This window comes from Pinus tabuliformis, chromosome 2_2, assembly GCF_031772625.1.
Source record: "Pinus tabuliformis cultivar Carrire ecotype Pingquan chromosome 2_2, CPIR1, whole genome shotgun sequence".
NCBI classification, from domain to species: Eukaryota; Viridiplantae; Streptophyta; class Pinopsida; order Pinales; family Pinaceae; genus Pinus; species Pinus tabuliformis.
The window spans coordinates 215416454-215433453 of NC_142300.1; the positions used below are offsets into that span (position 1 = coordinate 215416454).

Sequence of the window (17000 nt, forward strand, 5' to 3'; positions counted from 1 at the left end):
ACCCCTAGGAAAAGCAGCCTCCTCAGTGTCTATTCTAGCCCATGGAACAGAGTAGGATAAGCTTGTTTTAGTAGACTTTTATCTTCCCAAGTAGCTTCTTCTAGTCTAAAGTGCTTCCAATGCACTTTATCTTGGGTGATAACTCGCTTCCGCGGCATTGTTTCTCTCCGATTGAGAATACACAGGGCTTCTACCAAAAATTCCCCAACCTGTCAAAAACATCATTATCACCACTAGTTATTCATTCTAGCTTGGATATAATATAATTCAAATTCATACATACTTACTTGAACATCTTGCCAATAAATAATGTGCCTGGGGTCATACACATATTTCTTTTATAGTGACACATGAAACACATTATGTACTTATATATGATGAGGAAGAGAAAGTTGATAAGCTATCGGTCCTATCCTTTCCCAGACTTGGAAAGGGCCACCGTAGCGAGGTGACAATTTAGCACAACTAGCCCACTTCAAGGTGATTTTATTGGGTTTTATCCGAACATAAACATGATCTCCAACTTGGAATTCCTTGAAACTTCTCTTTTTATCTGCATAATTTTTTTCTATCTTGAGCCATTTTCAAGTTCTGTCAAAATTTCTTCACTTCTTGTTCCATTTCTTCTAACATTTCGGGTCCCAGGATCATCTTTTATTTTGGGTTATGCCAACCAGGTGGAGTCCTACACCTTCTTCCATACAAACACTTCATAGGGGCTTGTCTTTAACAATTCATGGTAGCTATTGTTATAAGCAAATTCAACCAAATGGAGATAGTCTTCCCATTTGGTTAGTTGTTGCATCACATACATTCGTAACATATATTCCAATACTTGTTTGACCTGCTCTGTTTGATCATCCGTTTGGGGGTGATAAGCAGTACTAAATTGGATCCAAGTACCTAGCCTTGTAAAAAGAGTTTTCTAGAATGAAAATGTAAATTTCACATCTCTATCGGAAATTACTACTTTCGGCATACTGTGCAGTTGAAATATTTCCTTCATAAAGATGTATGTTATTTCCCCCACCTTATCGGTAGGATTAATAGGAATAAAATGAGCGAATTTTCTCAACTTGTCCACCACCATCATGATGGAGTCATGCTTCTTCCAGGTTCTCGGAAGTCCAATTATGAGGTCCAATGTAATCATTTCCCACTTCCACTCATCTATAGGAAGTGGTTGGAGAAGTCCAACTGGGTGCTAATGCTCATATTTAACCTGTTGACATTCTAAACACTTCACCAAGTAGGTCATGACATCCTTCCTCATTCCAAGCCAAAAATACCTTTTCTTAATTACAGAGAACAACTTCTGATAACCTGAGTGAGCGTCATAAGGACTGTGGTGGAACTAATCTAACAACATTTGTTTGAAGCTTACCTCATTGGGAACATACACCCTTCCTTTAAAAATCAACAATTTCCTATCATCTATGCCACACTAGGTTGGTTTCCTCGAATCTTGCATCTGCATAGTTTGCTACCATAAAAATTTATATTCTGGATCTTTAAGGGAAACTTCCTTGAGATTTTCTCTCATGTCAAATTCTATGTGGTGATACCAAATTTCATACACACATTGAACCTTTCTTCTTAAAGCATCGACCACTCGGTTTTCCTTGTCTTGAAGGTGTCTTATATCAAAGTCAAACTCGCTCAGGAATGTTGTCCACTGAGCTTGGCATGCATTTAAATTAGGATACTTAAATAAATTAGTTAGACTGTTGTGTTCTATCATAAGTAAGAATTTATTTCCCAGCAAGTAATGGCGCCCCACTTTTAGTGCATGCACTACTGCAGTAAGCTCTAGATTGTAAGCTGAATATCAATGTTCATGCTCTTTGAGTTTTCTTGACTCATAAGCCACCACTTTATCGTCCTGCATCAAAACACCTCCAACTCCTTGCTGGCAGGCATTCATACAAATGGTAAATTCCTTTTCTGGATCATCTACTTTTAGTATTGGGGTGAATGTTCAAAACTATTTTAATTGTTTGAAATCAAGCTAAAATTCTATTGTGCACTTAAAAAATCTCCCCTTCTTCTGTAGGGATGTCATGGGGTAAGAAATTCTAGAAAATCCCTCAATAAATCAACAATAATAACCCGCCAAACCCATAAAGGATCGAATGTCTGCTACATTTTTAGGGACATGCCAATCTAAGATAGTCCTAATCTTTACAGGGTCAACAAAAATGCCTTCGGAAGATATCACATGCCCCAAATATTGTATTTGTTCCTTAAAAAAGTCACATTTGTTGAATTTGGCGTAGAGTTGATTTTCTCTTAAGGTTTGGAGAAGAACCCTTAGATGCTCCTTATGCTCTTCAACATTTTTCAAGTAGATTAAAATATCATCAATGAAAATTAGAATGAACTTGTCCAAGTAGGGGTGGAAAATCCCATTCATTAAACTCATAAAGGTTGTTGCGGTGTTATTCAACCCAAAAGGTAGAACGATAAACTCATAATAGCCATAGCATGTTCTAAACGCTATTTTACATACATCCTCATCTTTAATGCGAATTTCATGATACCCTGATCGCAAATTGATTTTGGAGAATATGGTGGTGCTTTGACCGAATCAAACAAGTCATCTATTCGAGGTAAAGGATACTTATTCTTGATGGTTAACTTGTTCAATTGCCTATAGTCAATACAAAGTCTCAACGTTCCATCTTTCTTCTTAACTAACAATACGGGCGACCCCCAAGGTGATACACTTGGTCGGATGTACCCTTTGTCAAGTAATTCATGTAGCTTCATTGTGAGTTCAGTCAACTTAGGAATACTCATATGGTATGGTATTTTCGACATCGTGGCAGATCCAGAATACCTTCTATGCTCAAATCAAAGCTTCTTTTCGGAGATAACCCAGGTATATCTTCCGTAAATACATATATAAACTCCTGGACAATAGGTATATCTTCTAAAGATGACAATTTATCCTTTGAATTGGCATATCCAACCAGTACCACATATATTTGACAACCTTTCCAGACACATTTCTTTAACTGGTTAGTGGTTATTGACCACAACTTAATATTTCTTTTAATACCTTGTATTTCCTATCTGTTTCCTTTGAGGAAACTGATAGTTTTATCCTTACAATTTACTAAGTACAAAAGTCCTTCCAACCAATTGATCCCAATTAATACATCATAAGAATCCAAAGGTAATGTATTTAAGTTTAATTTAGTGGATTGACCTCCAATTTCTACGTGACAATTTTCTATCTTGGTTGTCACTCTACGTTTTTCCCCTGTGGCCAATTGCACTAGCCACAAAGTTTTAAATTTCATACTTGATAAATGACACTTTTCGACCATTTTTGGACTAACATAACTAAGACTTGCTCCTGGGTCAGCCATAATAGACACAATCTGGTTAGCTATATTACCTTCGAACTCCACCATAATGGTTTGATGCTCTCCCTGATGATCCTCCAAGGTAGAATTAATCTTTGGTCTATTCCTAGCCACATCTACAACTGTGGAAGCTTCCTTAACACTTGTTGTAATTCCATTTTTGGTGCGGTGAGGACAATTCTTGTAGTAGCGGGGTTCTCCACAACCCCAACATTGCAAGGGTTGTTTTGGTGGTTGTTCGAGTTATGTCTTGTTGTGAGTTTCAATTGTTTTGGCTTCACCCAGATTCTAATTTCATGACTGATATTTTCCTAGGGTTCCTCCCCTTACTTTTTTGGGTACAGATTTCATCCCACCTGATCCGTTTCCCTTAAAATTGTGTGAAAAACGTTTCTACCCCCTTTTTCTCGACCAACTCTTATTACCTTCACCTTTTTGTTGCATCCGTTGATAACATATATAAGCCTATGAAATAGTTTCATCCATTGTTTTGGGTTTGTCAAACTCTATTCTTTCTTTCATACGAGCAGGTAGACTACTTAGGAAGCACTATAGAAGCACTGTACCTTCACCTTTTCTTCTCGTATGTATGGAACGTAGTGCAGTAAGGAAGTAAACTTGGCTATAAACTCATCCATAGACTACTGTCCCAACCTCAAGTCATGGAATTCTTTTTCTTTCTCATCATAAAACCTTTCTGTCAAGTATTTATCTTTGAAATATTTCTGAAAGGCATCCCATGTCTCTCACTGGTCCACACTTTGAACTGTTTTAATCTCTTCCCACCAAAGGGTGGCTTTACCTCGTAATTGGTAAACAACTAATCGAGCTCTTTAGTTATCATTGTATTCATAAATCTAAAAATATTGGTTCATGTTCATTAACCAACCCTCTGTAGCCTCTTCAGCTTCCCCATCGAATAATGGAGGTTTTATTTTCTTAAATTCTCCCTATAACGCAACCTTTGGCCTCTTAGCTCCTCTACCTCAAGAACTATTTTCTGATTCTCCTTCATTATTCATTTTCGTTTCCTCTATTTCCAAATGACCCCTCTATTGGTGCCTTGTTTCCTCCCTATTTTCGTTATTTGCACTAGGGTCAGGATCCCTAAGGCTATGTCGATTCAAGAGCCTCTTCAGTATCCTCTCTTACTCCAATCCCAATATTTCATTGTCAACGCACAAATTCATCATTTATGCTCATAATTGTTGCACAGTCTCTAACAAAACTGCATTCTCATTTGTGGTACCCTCCCCTCGCTGGACCCACACTTCTGGATTAGATTCAACGCCATGGGGTGGGGTGGTTCTCATCCCCTTCTCATTTGTTTTTGCTCCTCTTTGTGCATTTAAACATTTTGGTTATTGATAGTTTGTTTTACCCAAGGCCAAAGTGCTGAAACCTATGGATCTTGTACCACTTGAAACATGTTCACTTAACAAATAATTATCCAAACTTACAAAAAAATAAAAATATAACCATAACATTGGATAGTTAATTTTTACCATTCTTAATAACAATAATCACATAGTTGACATTGGGTCATATGCAATACTGCTATGTTTTATTGCGCATTACCATAGGTTGTGTTGGGTAACCATTTGTGGTCCCAACACAGTTCTAAATATCTAACCTATCGTCAATACACTTGGGATTTCTCAATGTTTCCGACTCTGTTCTCTAAGTGTGCCTTTATGCAGCTTGATAGGTGGGCTTCTCAGCATGCTTAGTCGCACCTGGTTTCATCCAACGACTCATATTTATCATTCGGACTTTAGGGTGACTACCCCAAGGGTAGCCCAGGAGCGAAGTCATTTGTTTCATTTCCACTGCAAAGAGGCGGCCTTGCAACTGGTATTCTGTTGGGTGGTCATTTCTAGTTTACTAGAGGATTATTTACCAACTAAGAATAGGGTAGGATTTCAACCTAATGTGTTAACTTCACAAAAATTATTTTTCTTTGTTTTCTTCCCGAGGATCTCAATTAATCTCGACGAGGGTTTTTATTGAAGAAGTGGTACGAAAGACTATTACACTTACAATATCATACCATTCGAGCTACAGGGCTTCACAAGGTTCACGGTGAGCTCAACATAATGTTGATTGTTAACTCCTCTTGCCTGATTGAATGTAAATTTGGTTCGTAAAGTAGCAAACATCCTAGAAAAAAACACTTCGCCTTTCGTCTGACTTAGATACAGTGAGGGTTTGTTTAAATCTTTAATTGAACTATAAAATTTCCTTGATTTCTTGCACAATGGTGAGTTTTACAACCCTAACTTAGTTCTTCTTGCCATCAAAGGGGTCTATACAGAAGCTCCGACCATGCCCTTTGAGAGATGGTTCGAAGGAAAGAATGAGGCTCTGGGTAATGACACCTCCAAGTTGGCATTCAAAGTGAATTTCCCAAGCTCTACTATTATGATTAGCTTAATAGGTTTGTGAAGATCAGAATATTAGTGTTATAGTTTCTCTTCTTTGCTTGCATTTGATTATTTAGGTCTCAAGTTGACTGGTTGTTGATGGCGTAGTTGCTAAGACTGAATGTTGTCAAGGGGGTTTGGGTCACGGGCCCAAACAATAATTATAAGTTATTGTGTTCTTTTTATTAGGCTTCATTACTAGTTGTTTGTGCCAAGATTTCGCATGTAAATATGGATTGAGGCATACATGCCCTTAGCTAATATATCTTTATTGTTTAAGCATTTCCTGTATAGTTTTTGAGTTTATCCTATTAATATGTTCAGTACTAGATTCTACGAATTAATTTATTTTTGTTTTATCTCTAGAGATACAGTTATAATAAACTTTATACTGTTCATAAAGAAGAATAGACGTCTTCATTCAACATTTACTTGTCTGGAAATAGGTTCCATTTCAATCTTCTGAGTAAGAACCTACATTTCTTAATAGGAATTCGATAGGTGCTATGTTATTGGTTTTTGCTTCTGTCTACTATTATTATTACTACAACTTTTATGTAACAAGCCCTTCCGGCTACCCTAACATTCAATATTTAAATGTGTACATTTCCTTAATAGGGTTCCGCTTGACTACACACGATTGCGTAGAGGACTGCATTGAGTCGTTCCTAACCCCTTTGTCAATGTTCTATGTGTTATTGAGGTGTCCTCAGGTTATAATTTTGTTGCATAAATCTTTGGGATTCTATTAAGACAGCAAGACTACGTCTCTTTGAATTTGGTTAATTCTCATGCTTATCCTATCTTCCTCTAGTTACCTATTACTTCCTTTAATTACAAACAACACCCTCTTTTAATTTAAACTATTTCCCTTACATAGTTACAGGTTATACTTGACAGGGTTCAAATTTCCTAGATTGTGACTTCTTGATTTATTGTTTCTATTCCAAGCTTTACCATCATACCCCTCTCGCGGTTCTAATTCATTGCAGGGTTTATTTATTTCCAGTTCTTTATTTAAGTTCCCCCCTTACAACTGTTCTCAAAACAAAACTATAAATTGCACTTTAAACTACCAGTTTGCAGCATAAGAAATATAACAGAACTTTGGGCAGTCAACATTCATTCCTAGACCTATGTTACAAGAAAAATATAAATTTTGAAATTTATTTTTATACTTTCAACCATAGTATTAATAGGTACTCTTTCATGCAAGAAATTTCAGACTTAAAACAAATCTTAGATACTCATCTGTTATCTGAAATTTCTTGCATTCAACGCGGTGATACCTTCTCCACCCAACCTTAAGAAGGGCAATGACATCCTCTTCTACCTCTGAGCTTCCACTCCAGAACAGCAGGTAACAGTATCCATTGTTCTTGAATCAGCGAACCATCATTAGGACTATAGTCTAATCATTCAGACTACAGTCCAATTTTCAAGCCTCTCATTCCTTCTTGTAACAAGGTTATCCACTGGCTCAAGTCCAGCTCCAGATGTTCTCCATGTTACTCCACTTTAACTTCTTTTCTTTTTTTTTCCAATAAAGCTGAACCCCTTTCTTTCTACTAAGATCTCTTTTATCTCTAGGAGAAAAAAGTGTAACTGTTCTTAATTGCTTGGAGGTTAAAATTCGTTTTTGTCTCCCTTCTTGAATTCTGAGATTTAAATATTATTTCCTATTTAAATATTCATCTAAAATGTCATTGTTCTTTCCAAAATTCCATTTACTATAATCTTAAACAAGATAAATTAATTCTAAGTGTTATCCAAAAAAATATTAAAAAAAAGAGGAAAAATATGAAACATTTAATAACAATTAACAAAAACACTCACAAAATTAATAATAATAATAAAACAAACCAACAAACTATTATAAATTATACTCTATCCTCAAATCAAGTTCTCGTTCTAAGAGTAGATTTGCCAAATTTAAAATTAAACTATTACTCACGCTGCAAAGAGATTGGTTTATTGTTTTCGGAATCGCACATGAAAGAGATGTTCAATCACTCTGTAATATTATGAAAAAAAAAGTGTTATCAAGTGATCTTAATAATTTTAAATCCCTATTTTCTTTTAAGTTTCATTTATTTTTTAGTTGTAGTTTAACTTTTACTTCACTTTAATTTTAGTTTTTTTTTTTTTTAAGGTTTAGTTTATTTATATTTTTATATTATAATAAGTTTGGGTAAAAGTGTTTGAAATTTTAATTAGTTTTTAAATTTTTAAAAACATTTGAAGTTTATTAAAGCTTTTGTAAAATTAAATATTTGATTTTTTTAAATCTAAAATTTCAATTTTTAAAATTTGAATTTCTAATTTTTAATTTCTAATTTGTGGATGTGTAATTTTATGTGGTTTGAAATGAATTTATCACACTTAAAAATTGTTTTAAAAAAATTATAATCGCCAAGTATCCTCATAAATTGGAAATATTTGAGACTTTCTCTTTTTTTTCCAAAATTAAAATTTTCTTTCGATTCATTATTGTATTTATTTTAACAATAAAATAATTGTTTTTTTTTTTTTGCTTTTTCATTCGTGTAAATAATTGATCCTTTTTTCAATTTATTTTCTTCTCATTTTAAGTTTTCTAATTTTAAAGAAATTCCTAATTACATTTATTTTGGAATTTCTAATTATATTAAAACTTTCACATAATAAAATGCTTGTAACTATAAACTTTTTATATTTTTATAATTTTAATAAAATCTATTGATTTGGAGTAAATAAAATTTAGATAGATAGACAAATCATTGTACTGTCATGCCTGAATATAAAGAAAGTAATATAGATAACTTCAGATATCAATAATTTTGATTATCAATTACTTTATATATATATTAAAAAAAACAAAACAAAACAAAAAACAAAAAACAAACATGTATTAAAAAACAATATTACATATTAGACTTGTTGATGCAGGAGCATCCAGCTCCGAGGAGACAGAAGGTGGTTGACTGTCTTATGGAGAGAATAAGAACAAGCAGAGAACACGTGCATAGCTGGACAGGTTATCAAACTTGTCATTTATTTTAATTTTCTTTATTATTTGTTTTATTTCCCAGAAGGTCATTTAGAGACCACGGTAATTGAAAACTGTGCTTTGTTTTAAATTTAGAAATTAGTTAGCAGTAAATTAGCATTTAGTACAAGAAACTGGTACACAGTTGGAATGATTCTGGTAAACAGTTCAACTGAAAGTGGGAGCAGTTACGCTACCCAGATGTAAAAACAGAGGGAGACAGATAATGAAAAAAATTCCCCTCGAAGAGAAAGAAACAGAACTATTCCTCTGAATAAAAATAAATTGTTTTTAGAACCACTGCTAAAACAATTTGTCCATTTACTTTACGTTATGTGTGTTAACATACATTGAAACCAGAATACAAAGAGCAAACCATACGATACGCGAATATATCTGGAGAAAGGAAGCTGTACAAGTAGAGCACGCGCTGCTACAGGTGACTAATTCACACAGAAAGGAAGGCAGACAAACAACTTCGACAAGCATAACCAGGTAACGCAAAAACAATCATTTTGTACCTTTAACAAGACAAGTAATGACTGAAAGTAATGATACAGTAATGTATTAAATTCAATCTATATAAACAAGTGCATAGTTTGAAGTTGTCTGAGCATCATATGCTCGCCGGGGCGAGTCCCTTACAAAACACAACTGTTACAAATAAAGTGGAAGCCGCAAACGGCTAACAGAACCAACAGAAACCCATACGGTTCCATTTGTTACCTACAGAACGGCAAATATCTACAACCCAGCACTAAACGACAGAGTGGAGCAACGGTTGACATAACCCAGGAGACTGCAAAAATATTACAGAAAAGAACTCCCATTCCTAACAAATTTACAAGCGGAATGACGCCGGAAGGACCCTACCCGGTTTGAGGCTTGTGGGTTCGGGTTAGCTCCAGAAACGCAGGAGGATAAAACCCTCGGCGGCCAACCCCGTGCAGCAACCTGCAAGAACGAGTGCAGGCGTATATTAAAACAAAGAAAGACGAGCAAAAACGAATAAGGCAGAAGCAAACAAACAATCTTGAACCGTGGCTCTTACCTGAAGTTGCAGAGGCAGCATTGGGAGAACCCACCGATACCCACGACCTGGAGAACAAGGAACAAACCTGTTAGAGCCGGGAGAAGACGGAACAACAAAGTCTGGCATAGAACCGGAACCTACCTTCGAGATAAGGTTGAGCGAAGTGGTTTGTTGAAGCTTGGAGCTGGAGAGAACGTGTGACAGAACCCATTACCAGTTAAGATTGCATGCAAAGAAACCATTCGACAAGAACCAAGCAAAGAAACAGCAAACGAAACGCATTGAGGCGTAAGGAACCGACATTATACCATTCTCACAGGAAATACCAACGCGCAGGCTAGCGAGAGGCCGGGAGGAACCAGAGACTTCAACGAACGAAGGGACTGTGAACACAAAACCCTCCACAGAGTAGAGCGGGGTTTAACAAAACAACAACGAAATGACTAACGAAAACCAAAGTATAGTGTAACAAAAGGCGGGAGCGACAGCCGGACAGAACCCACAGGTGGAGTTTTCCAACCGGTGCAGCCGGTTACAAACCCTTCGAAAAATCTAGAGGCCTGTACATTGCATTTACGCCAACATTCAGTCATATTTCTTGCTGCCCAGTTGACACGGCACACCACATTGGTGGGCTGCGCCATCAAAAGTGGTATCAGAGCAGGTTGACAGATAGGAGAAATGGAGGGTGGTAGAGGAGGACGAGGAAGAGGAAGAGCGATCCGGAGAATAGCAGAAGAGGGACTCCGTGAGGAGATTCGCGTTTTGAGAGATAGATTAGCAGTGGTAGAAGCTGGGGGAAGGAGAAACCCAGCGGATGATAGTGATGAGGATGTGGCAGCACCCGAAGAGGAGTTTGAAGGGGTGACACCGGAACTCCGGTTATTAAAGTCAGTTTTGCTGTCTAGTCATAAGCCAAAGCATGAGCTATCCACTTATGACGAAAGTGTTTCTGCAGATGTGTTATTGGATTGGTTAAGCAAAGTGAACAAATATTTTGAGTTTGAGGAAACCAGTGAGGACAAGCAGGTGAAGTTCGCCGCCACAAAGTTGAAAGGACATGCGTCCTTGTGGTGGGACAGCGTTCGGGTGGAAAGGAAGAGGCAACACAAACATCCTATAAAGAAGTGGGCCCGAATGGAGGCAAAACTGAAGGAGAAGTTTCTGTCGAAAGACTATCAGATCATGTTGTATAGACAGGTGCAGAATTTAAAACAAAGAGGGATGACTGTTAAGGAATTTACAGAAGAATTTTATAAGTTGAACCTGCGAGCAGGGTACGTGGAAGATACCCCAGAAAAAATAGCCAGGTTTGTAAATGGGTTGAGGGGGGAAATCCTGGATGAAATCAGTATCCTCTCACCCAGAACATTGGATGAAGCTTATCAGTTTGCACTGAAAGCGGAGGAGAAAATTAATGGAAAACAGAACGCCAGGAGAGGAGGCGGAACTGGCAGAGGGAAAGGTAAGGTTTTTGGTAGAGGTAGAAGTGCTGGTTCTAGTGAAGAAGGCAGCAGTTCCAAGTCTGCTGGCACAGCAGAAAAGGACAATAGCACTAGAGGAGGACGACCAGCTCAGCAAGGGCGAGGAAGTGGTCGGGGCAAGGGAACTGTCCAGTGCTATCGTTGCCACAAGTTAGGACACAAGTCGTATGACTGTTCTGAAGGTGAACTGGTAGGCGGAAGAGGAGCTTATGTTGCTCAGCCGGAGGATGCTGAGGCAACACCTCAGGAAGTGGAGAATACACCAGAGACGGGTGAAGCTTTGGTGTTAAATAAAGTGCTGTTAAAACCAACAAAGGAAAATGCAGAACCTGACCAGCGAAAAGCTCTATTCCGGACTGTTTGCAAGTCACAAGGTAAGTGCTGCAAACTGATCATTGATAGTGGAAGTACCGACAATCTGGTGGCGGTAGAGATGGTGGAGAAACTGGGATTGAAAAAGCTGAAACATCCCACTCCATATAAGGTGTCATGGCTGCAGAAGGGACACCAACTATTAGTGGATGAACAGTGTGAGGTGGAGTTTCAGATAGGCAGATATAAAGACAAAATTATCTGCGATGTTATGCCGATGGATGTCTGTCACATATTGCTAGGACGACCTTGGCAGTTTGACAGAAGTGCAGTTCATGACGGAAAAACAAATTGTTACAAATTTGTCAAAGACGGAATCAAGCACACGCTTGTACCCATCAAAGAGGAAAGTGCAGCTGAAACCAGTGGGGTAAAAGCATTGTTGATGGCAGGAAAAGAATTTATAAAACAGATTGAGGACAGTGATGTAAATTTCACTGTCATAAGAAGACCAAAAGCAGTGATATTACATACACAGATTTCAGATTTGCCCGAGGAAATCCAAAAGATGCTGCAGGAGTTTGGAGACATTGTGGTGGATGACCTTCCGGATGAACTTCCACCCAGGAGAGGTATTAGTCATTGCATTGACTTTATACCAGGGGCAAGTCTGCCAAATAAAGCAGCTTATCGTATGAGTCCTAAGGACCATGAAGAAATCAGGAAACAGGTCCAGGAGTTGTTAGACAAAGGATTGATTAGAGAGAGCATGAGCCCCTGTGCAGTACCAACTGTTTTGGCTCCAAAGAAAGGAGGAGAGTGGCGAATGTGCACAGACTCTAGAGCCATTAACAAAATTACGGTTAGGTATAGGTTTCCCTTACCGAGAATGGACGATATGATGGACTGTTTGAGTGGGGCGGCTTATTTCTCGAAAATTGACTTGAAAAGTGGATATCACCAGATCCGAATTCGGGAAGGAGATGAGTGGAAGACAGCTTTCAAGATGAATGAAGGCTTATATGAATGGCTGGTGATGCCATTTGGGTTGAGCAATGCTCCCAGTACGTTCATGCGCTTGATGAATGAGGTACTGAAGGAATTTATTGGGAAATTCGTAATAGTTTACTTGGATGATATTTTGATTTTTAGTAAAACGAAGGAAGAACATTTCAGACATGTTCGTAGTGTGTTGAGGAAACTGCAGTAGAACAAATTTCTGATCAATCTGAAAAAGTGTACTTTTTTTCAGCGGGAGTTAGTGTATTTGGGCTTTGTAATTGCAGAAAACGAATTAAAGATGGACCCAGAAAAGGTGGCAGCTATAGTTAGCTGGCCTTCTCCGGGAAGTTTGTTTGAAGTCCGCAGTTTCCACGGATTAACAAGTTTTTACAGGAAATTCATCAGGAATTTCAGTGAGATCTGCGCACCCATGCTGGATACGATTAAGAAGACAAATCAGCCATTTCACTGGACTGAAGCAGCGGAGAGAGGTTTTCAAATTTTGAAAAAGAAGATTACCGAAAGACCAATATTGAGGCTGCCTGATTTCAACAAACCTTTTCAGGTTCGTTGTGATGCCAGTAATACGGCCATTAAGTCAGGAGGATAGACCAGTCGCATATTTCAATGAAAAGCTTAACGAGAGTAGACAAAAATACTCAACCTATGACAAAGAATTCTATGCAATTATACAAGCGTTAAATCATTGGAGGCATTATCTGTTGGGTAATGAATTTTTTTTGTTTACAGATAACTCTGCATTACAGTACATTATGCAGCAACACAAACTGAACCATAAACATGCAGCATGGGTAGAGTATTTACAGAATTTCACGTTTGTAATAAAACATATTAGTGGGCAAGCAAACAAGGTAGCAGATGCTCTGAGTAGAAGGACTCTACTCTTACAGGAAGGTACGATGTAGGTTTTAGGCTTTGAACACCTGAAAGAGTTGTATCAAACAGATGCCGATTTTAAGGAAGCCTATGAGGCTTGTCAAAACCCTTTGTTAAGAAACAGCAGTCTGTGGTTGGATTATAATTTACAGGAGGGATTGTTGTTTAAGGGAGGACAGCTGTGTATTCCCAACTGCTCTATGCGCGAAAACATTATTCAGGAAAAACATAGTGGAGGTTTGGCTGGACACTTCGGTATAGACAAGACGGTAGCACAGGTACGACATTTTTATTTTTGGCCAAAATTACAGCGGGATGTACAAAGGTACGTGAGTAGGTGCAAGGTTTGCCAACTGGCAAAGGGACACAGTCAGAATACAGGTTTGTATTTACCATTACCCGTTCCGAGCCGACCATGGGACTCCGTCAGTTTAGACTTTGTTCTGGGTTTGCCTAAGACACAGCGGGGTTTCGATTCAGTAATGGTTGTGGTAGATCGTTTTTCAAAGATGGCGCACTTTGTACCTTGCAAAAAGACCAGTGATGCTACTTATATAACACATTTTTTTTTCACTGAGATTGTTCGATTACATGGGCTTCCAAGGTCCATCATTTCCGACAGGGATGTAAAATTCACCGGTCATTTTTGGCGAACCCTGTGGAAAAAGTTGAACACCCAATTACAGTTCAGCTCCGCTTATCACCCGCAGACGGATGGCCAAACTGAAGTAGTAAACAGGAGCTTAGGAAATTTGCTTCGGAGTTTAATAGGCGAGAATGCACGGACGTGGGACCGTGTACTAGCTCAGGCGGAATTCACATATAACGATTCCCCTAATCGCAGCACCGGTTATAGTCCTTTCCAGATTATGTATGGCATGCATCCACGCGGAGTGCATGAGTTACGGGATTTGGGGAAGCTCGAAAAACGAAGTGCTGATGGGGAAGATTTCGCCCAAGCAATGAGCAATTTACATGAGCAAGTAAAGCTGAAATTACAGGACAGCAGTCAAAAATACAAGCAGCGGGCTGACTCAAAGCGCCGAGAAGTTCAGTTTAACGTTGGGGATGAAGTCCTTGCATATTTACGAAAGGAGCGATTTCCGAAACGGGAGTACAACAAATTGAAGTATAAAAAGATCGGTCCCTGCAAAATCATTCGCAAATTTTCTGCGAATGCTTATGAGCTGCAGTTACCACCAGGGATCGGTATTTCTCCCATTTTTAACGTGGCAGATCTGTTCCCTTATGTCGCTGATTCGAGAGACGATACAGCAGCAAAGCCACCGCGGGACACCAGTTGTGAGGAAAGTTCATGGATGAGGCAGATGCCAGTGGCACAACCCCTTGAGATCGAAAAGATCCTTGACACACAGGTAGCTAGGCGCACACGCAGGAAGGAATATCTGCGGTATTTGGTCAAGTGGAAGAACCGTCCAATAGAGGACAGTTCATGGCTTAACGCAACGCAGATACAGAAAGCAGGCTATTCTGTCGACGATCTCATGGAACGGAGCCATGACTTTTTGCCACCCCGGGAGCCTGATGCAGGAGCATCCAGCTCCGAGGAGACAGAAGGTGGTTGACTGTCTTATGGAGAGAATAAGAACAAGCAGAGAACACGTGCATAGATGGACAGGTTATCAAACTTGTCATTTATTTTAATTTTCTTTATTATTTGTTTTATTTCCCAGAAGGTCATTTAGAGACCATGGTAATTGAAAACTGTGCTTTGTTTTAAATTTAGAAATTAGTTAGCAGTAAATTAGCATTTAGTACAAGAAACTGGTACACAGTTGGAATGATTCTGGTAAACAGTTCAACTGAAAGTGGGAGCAGTTATGCTACCCAGATGTAAAAACAGAGGGAGACGGATAATGAAAAAAATTCCCCTCGAAGAGAAAGAAACAGAACTATTCCTCTGAATAAAAATAAATTGTTTTTAGAACCACTGCTAAAACAATTTGTCCATTTACTTTACATTATGTGTGTTAACATACATTGAAACCAGAATACAAAGAGCAAACCATACAGTACGCGAATATATCTGGAGAAAGGAAGCTGTACAAGTAGAGCACGCGCTGCTACAGGTGACTAATTCACACAGAAAGGAAGGCAGACAAACAACTTCGACAAGCATAACCAGGTAACGCAAAAACAATCATTTTGTACCTTTAACAAGACAAGTAATGACTGAAAGTAATGATACAGTAATGTATTAAATTCAATCTATATAAACAAGTGCATAGTTTGAAGTTGTCTGAGCATCATATGCTCGCCGGGGCGAGTCCCTTACAAAACACAACTGTTACAAATAAAGTGAAAGCTGCAAACGGCTAACAGAACCAACAGAAACCCATACGGTTCCATTTGTTACGTACAGAACGACAAATATCTACAACCCAGCACTAAACGACAGAGTGGAGCAACAGTTGACATAACCCAGGAGACTACAAAAATATTACAGAAAAGAACTCCCATTCCTAACAAATTTACAAGCGAAATGACGCCGGAAGGACCCTACCCGGTTTGAGGCTTGTGGGTTTGGGTTAGCTCCCGAAACGCAGGAGGATAAAACCCTCAGCGGCCAACCCCGTGCAGCAACCTACAAGAACGAGTGCAGGCGTATATTAAAACAAAGAAAGACGAGCAAAAACGAATAAGGCAGAAGCAAACAAACAATCTTGAACCGTGGCTCTTACCTGAAGTTGCAGAGGCAGCATTGGGAGAACCCACCGATACCCACGACCTGGAGAACAAGGAACAAACCTGTTAGAGCCGGGAGAAGACGGAACAACAAAGTCTGGCATAGAACCGGAACCTACCTTCGAGATAAGGTTGAGCGAAGTGGTTTGTTGAAGCTTGGAGCTGGAGAGAACCTGTGACAGAACCCATTACCAGTTAAGATTGCATGCAAAGAAACCATTTGATAGGAACCAAGCAAAGAAACAGCAAACGAAACACATTGAGGCGTAAGGAACCGACATTATACCGTTCTCACAGGAAATATCAACGCGCAGGCTAGCGAGAGGCCGGGAGGAACCAGAGACTTCAACAAACGAAGGGACTGTGAGCACAAAACCCTCCACAGAGCAGAGCGGGGTTTAACAAAACAACGACGAAATGACTAACGAAAACCAAAGTATAGTGTAACAAAAGGCGGGAGCGACAGCCGGACAGAACCCACAGGTGGAGTTTTCCAACCGGTGCAGCCGGTTACAAACCCTCCGAAAAATCTAGAGGCCTGTACATTGCATTTACGCCAACGTTCAGTCATATTTCTTGCTGCCCAGTTGACACGGCACGCCACGTTGGTGGGCTGGGCCATCACTTGTTATGGATTTAGTTATATTTTAAGTTTTATTTTATTATAGTTACACTTGTTTTAATTATACATATTTACTTCTAGTTTTATTTTTAATTTTTCACTTGTTTTAATTATACATATTT

At 38.7% G+C, this 17000-nt stretch overlaps 1 protein-coding gene across 1 annotated transcript; it reads left to right on the forward strand.

Moving 5' to 3' along the window:
* The first annotated feature begins 10536 nt into the window (after positions 1–10536).
* LOC149192088 (uncharacterized) lies at positions 10537–15700 on the forward strand. Its single transcript, XM_089406836.1, has 6 exons — positions 10537–12381; positions 12904–13234; positions 13404–13525; positions 13703–13828; positions 14237–14961; positions 15562–15700. The coding sequence occupies exons 1-6, from the start codon at positions 10537–10539 to the stop codon at positions 15698–15700; spliced, it is 3288 nt and encodes a 1095-aa protein (XP_089262962.1).
* The last annotated feature ends 1300 nt before the right edge of the window (positions 15701–17000 follow it).

Bases quoted from the DNA above. Each gene is read 5' to 3' on its own strand.
- LOC149192088 (XM_089406836.1), top strand. From the start codon at position 10,537: ATGGAGGGTGGTAGAGGAGGACGAGGAAGAGGAAGAGCGATCCGGAGA. The intron at 12,382-12,903 runs GTCCAGGAGTTG...ACTTTTTTTCAG, and splicing joins ATGAAGAAATCAGGAAACAG to CGGGAGTTAGTGTATTTGGG. The intron at 13,829-14,236 runs GTACGACATTTT...ACCCAATTACAG, and splicing joins TAGACAAGACGGTAGCACAG to TTCAGCTCCGCTTATCACCC.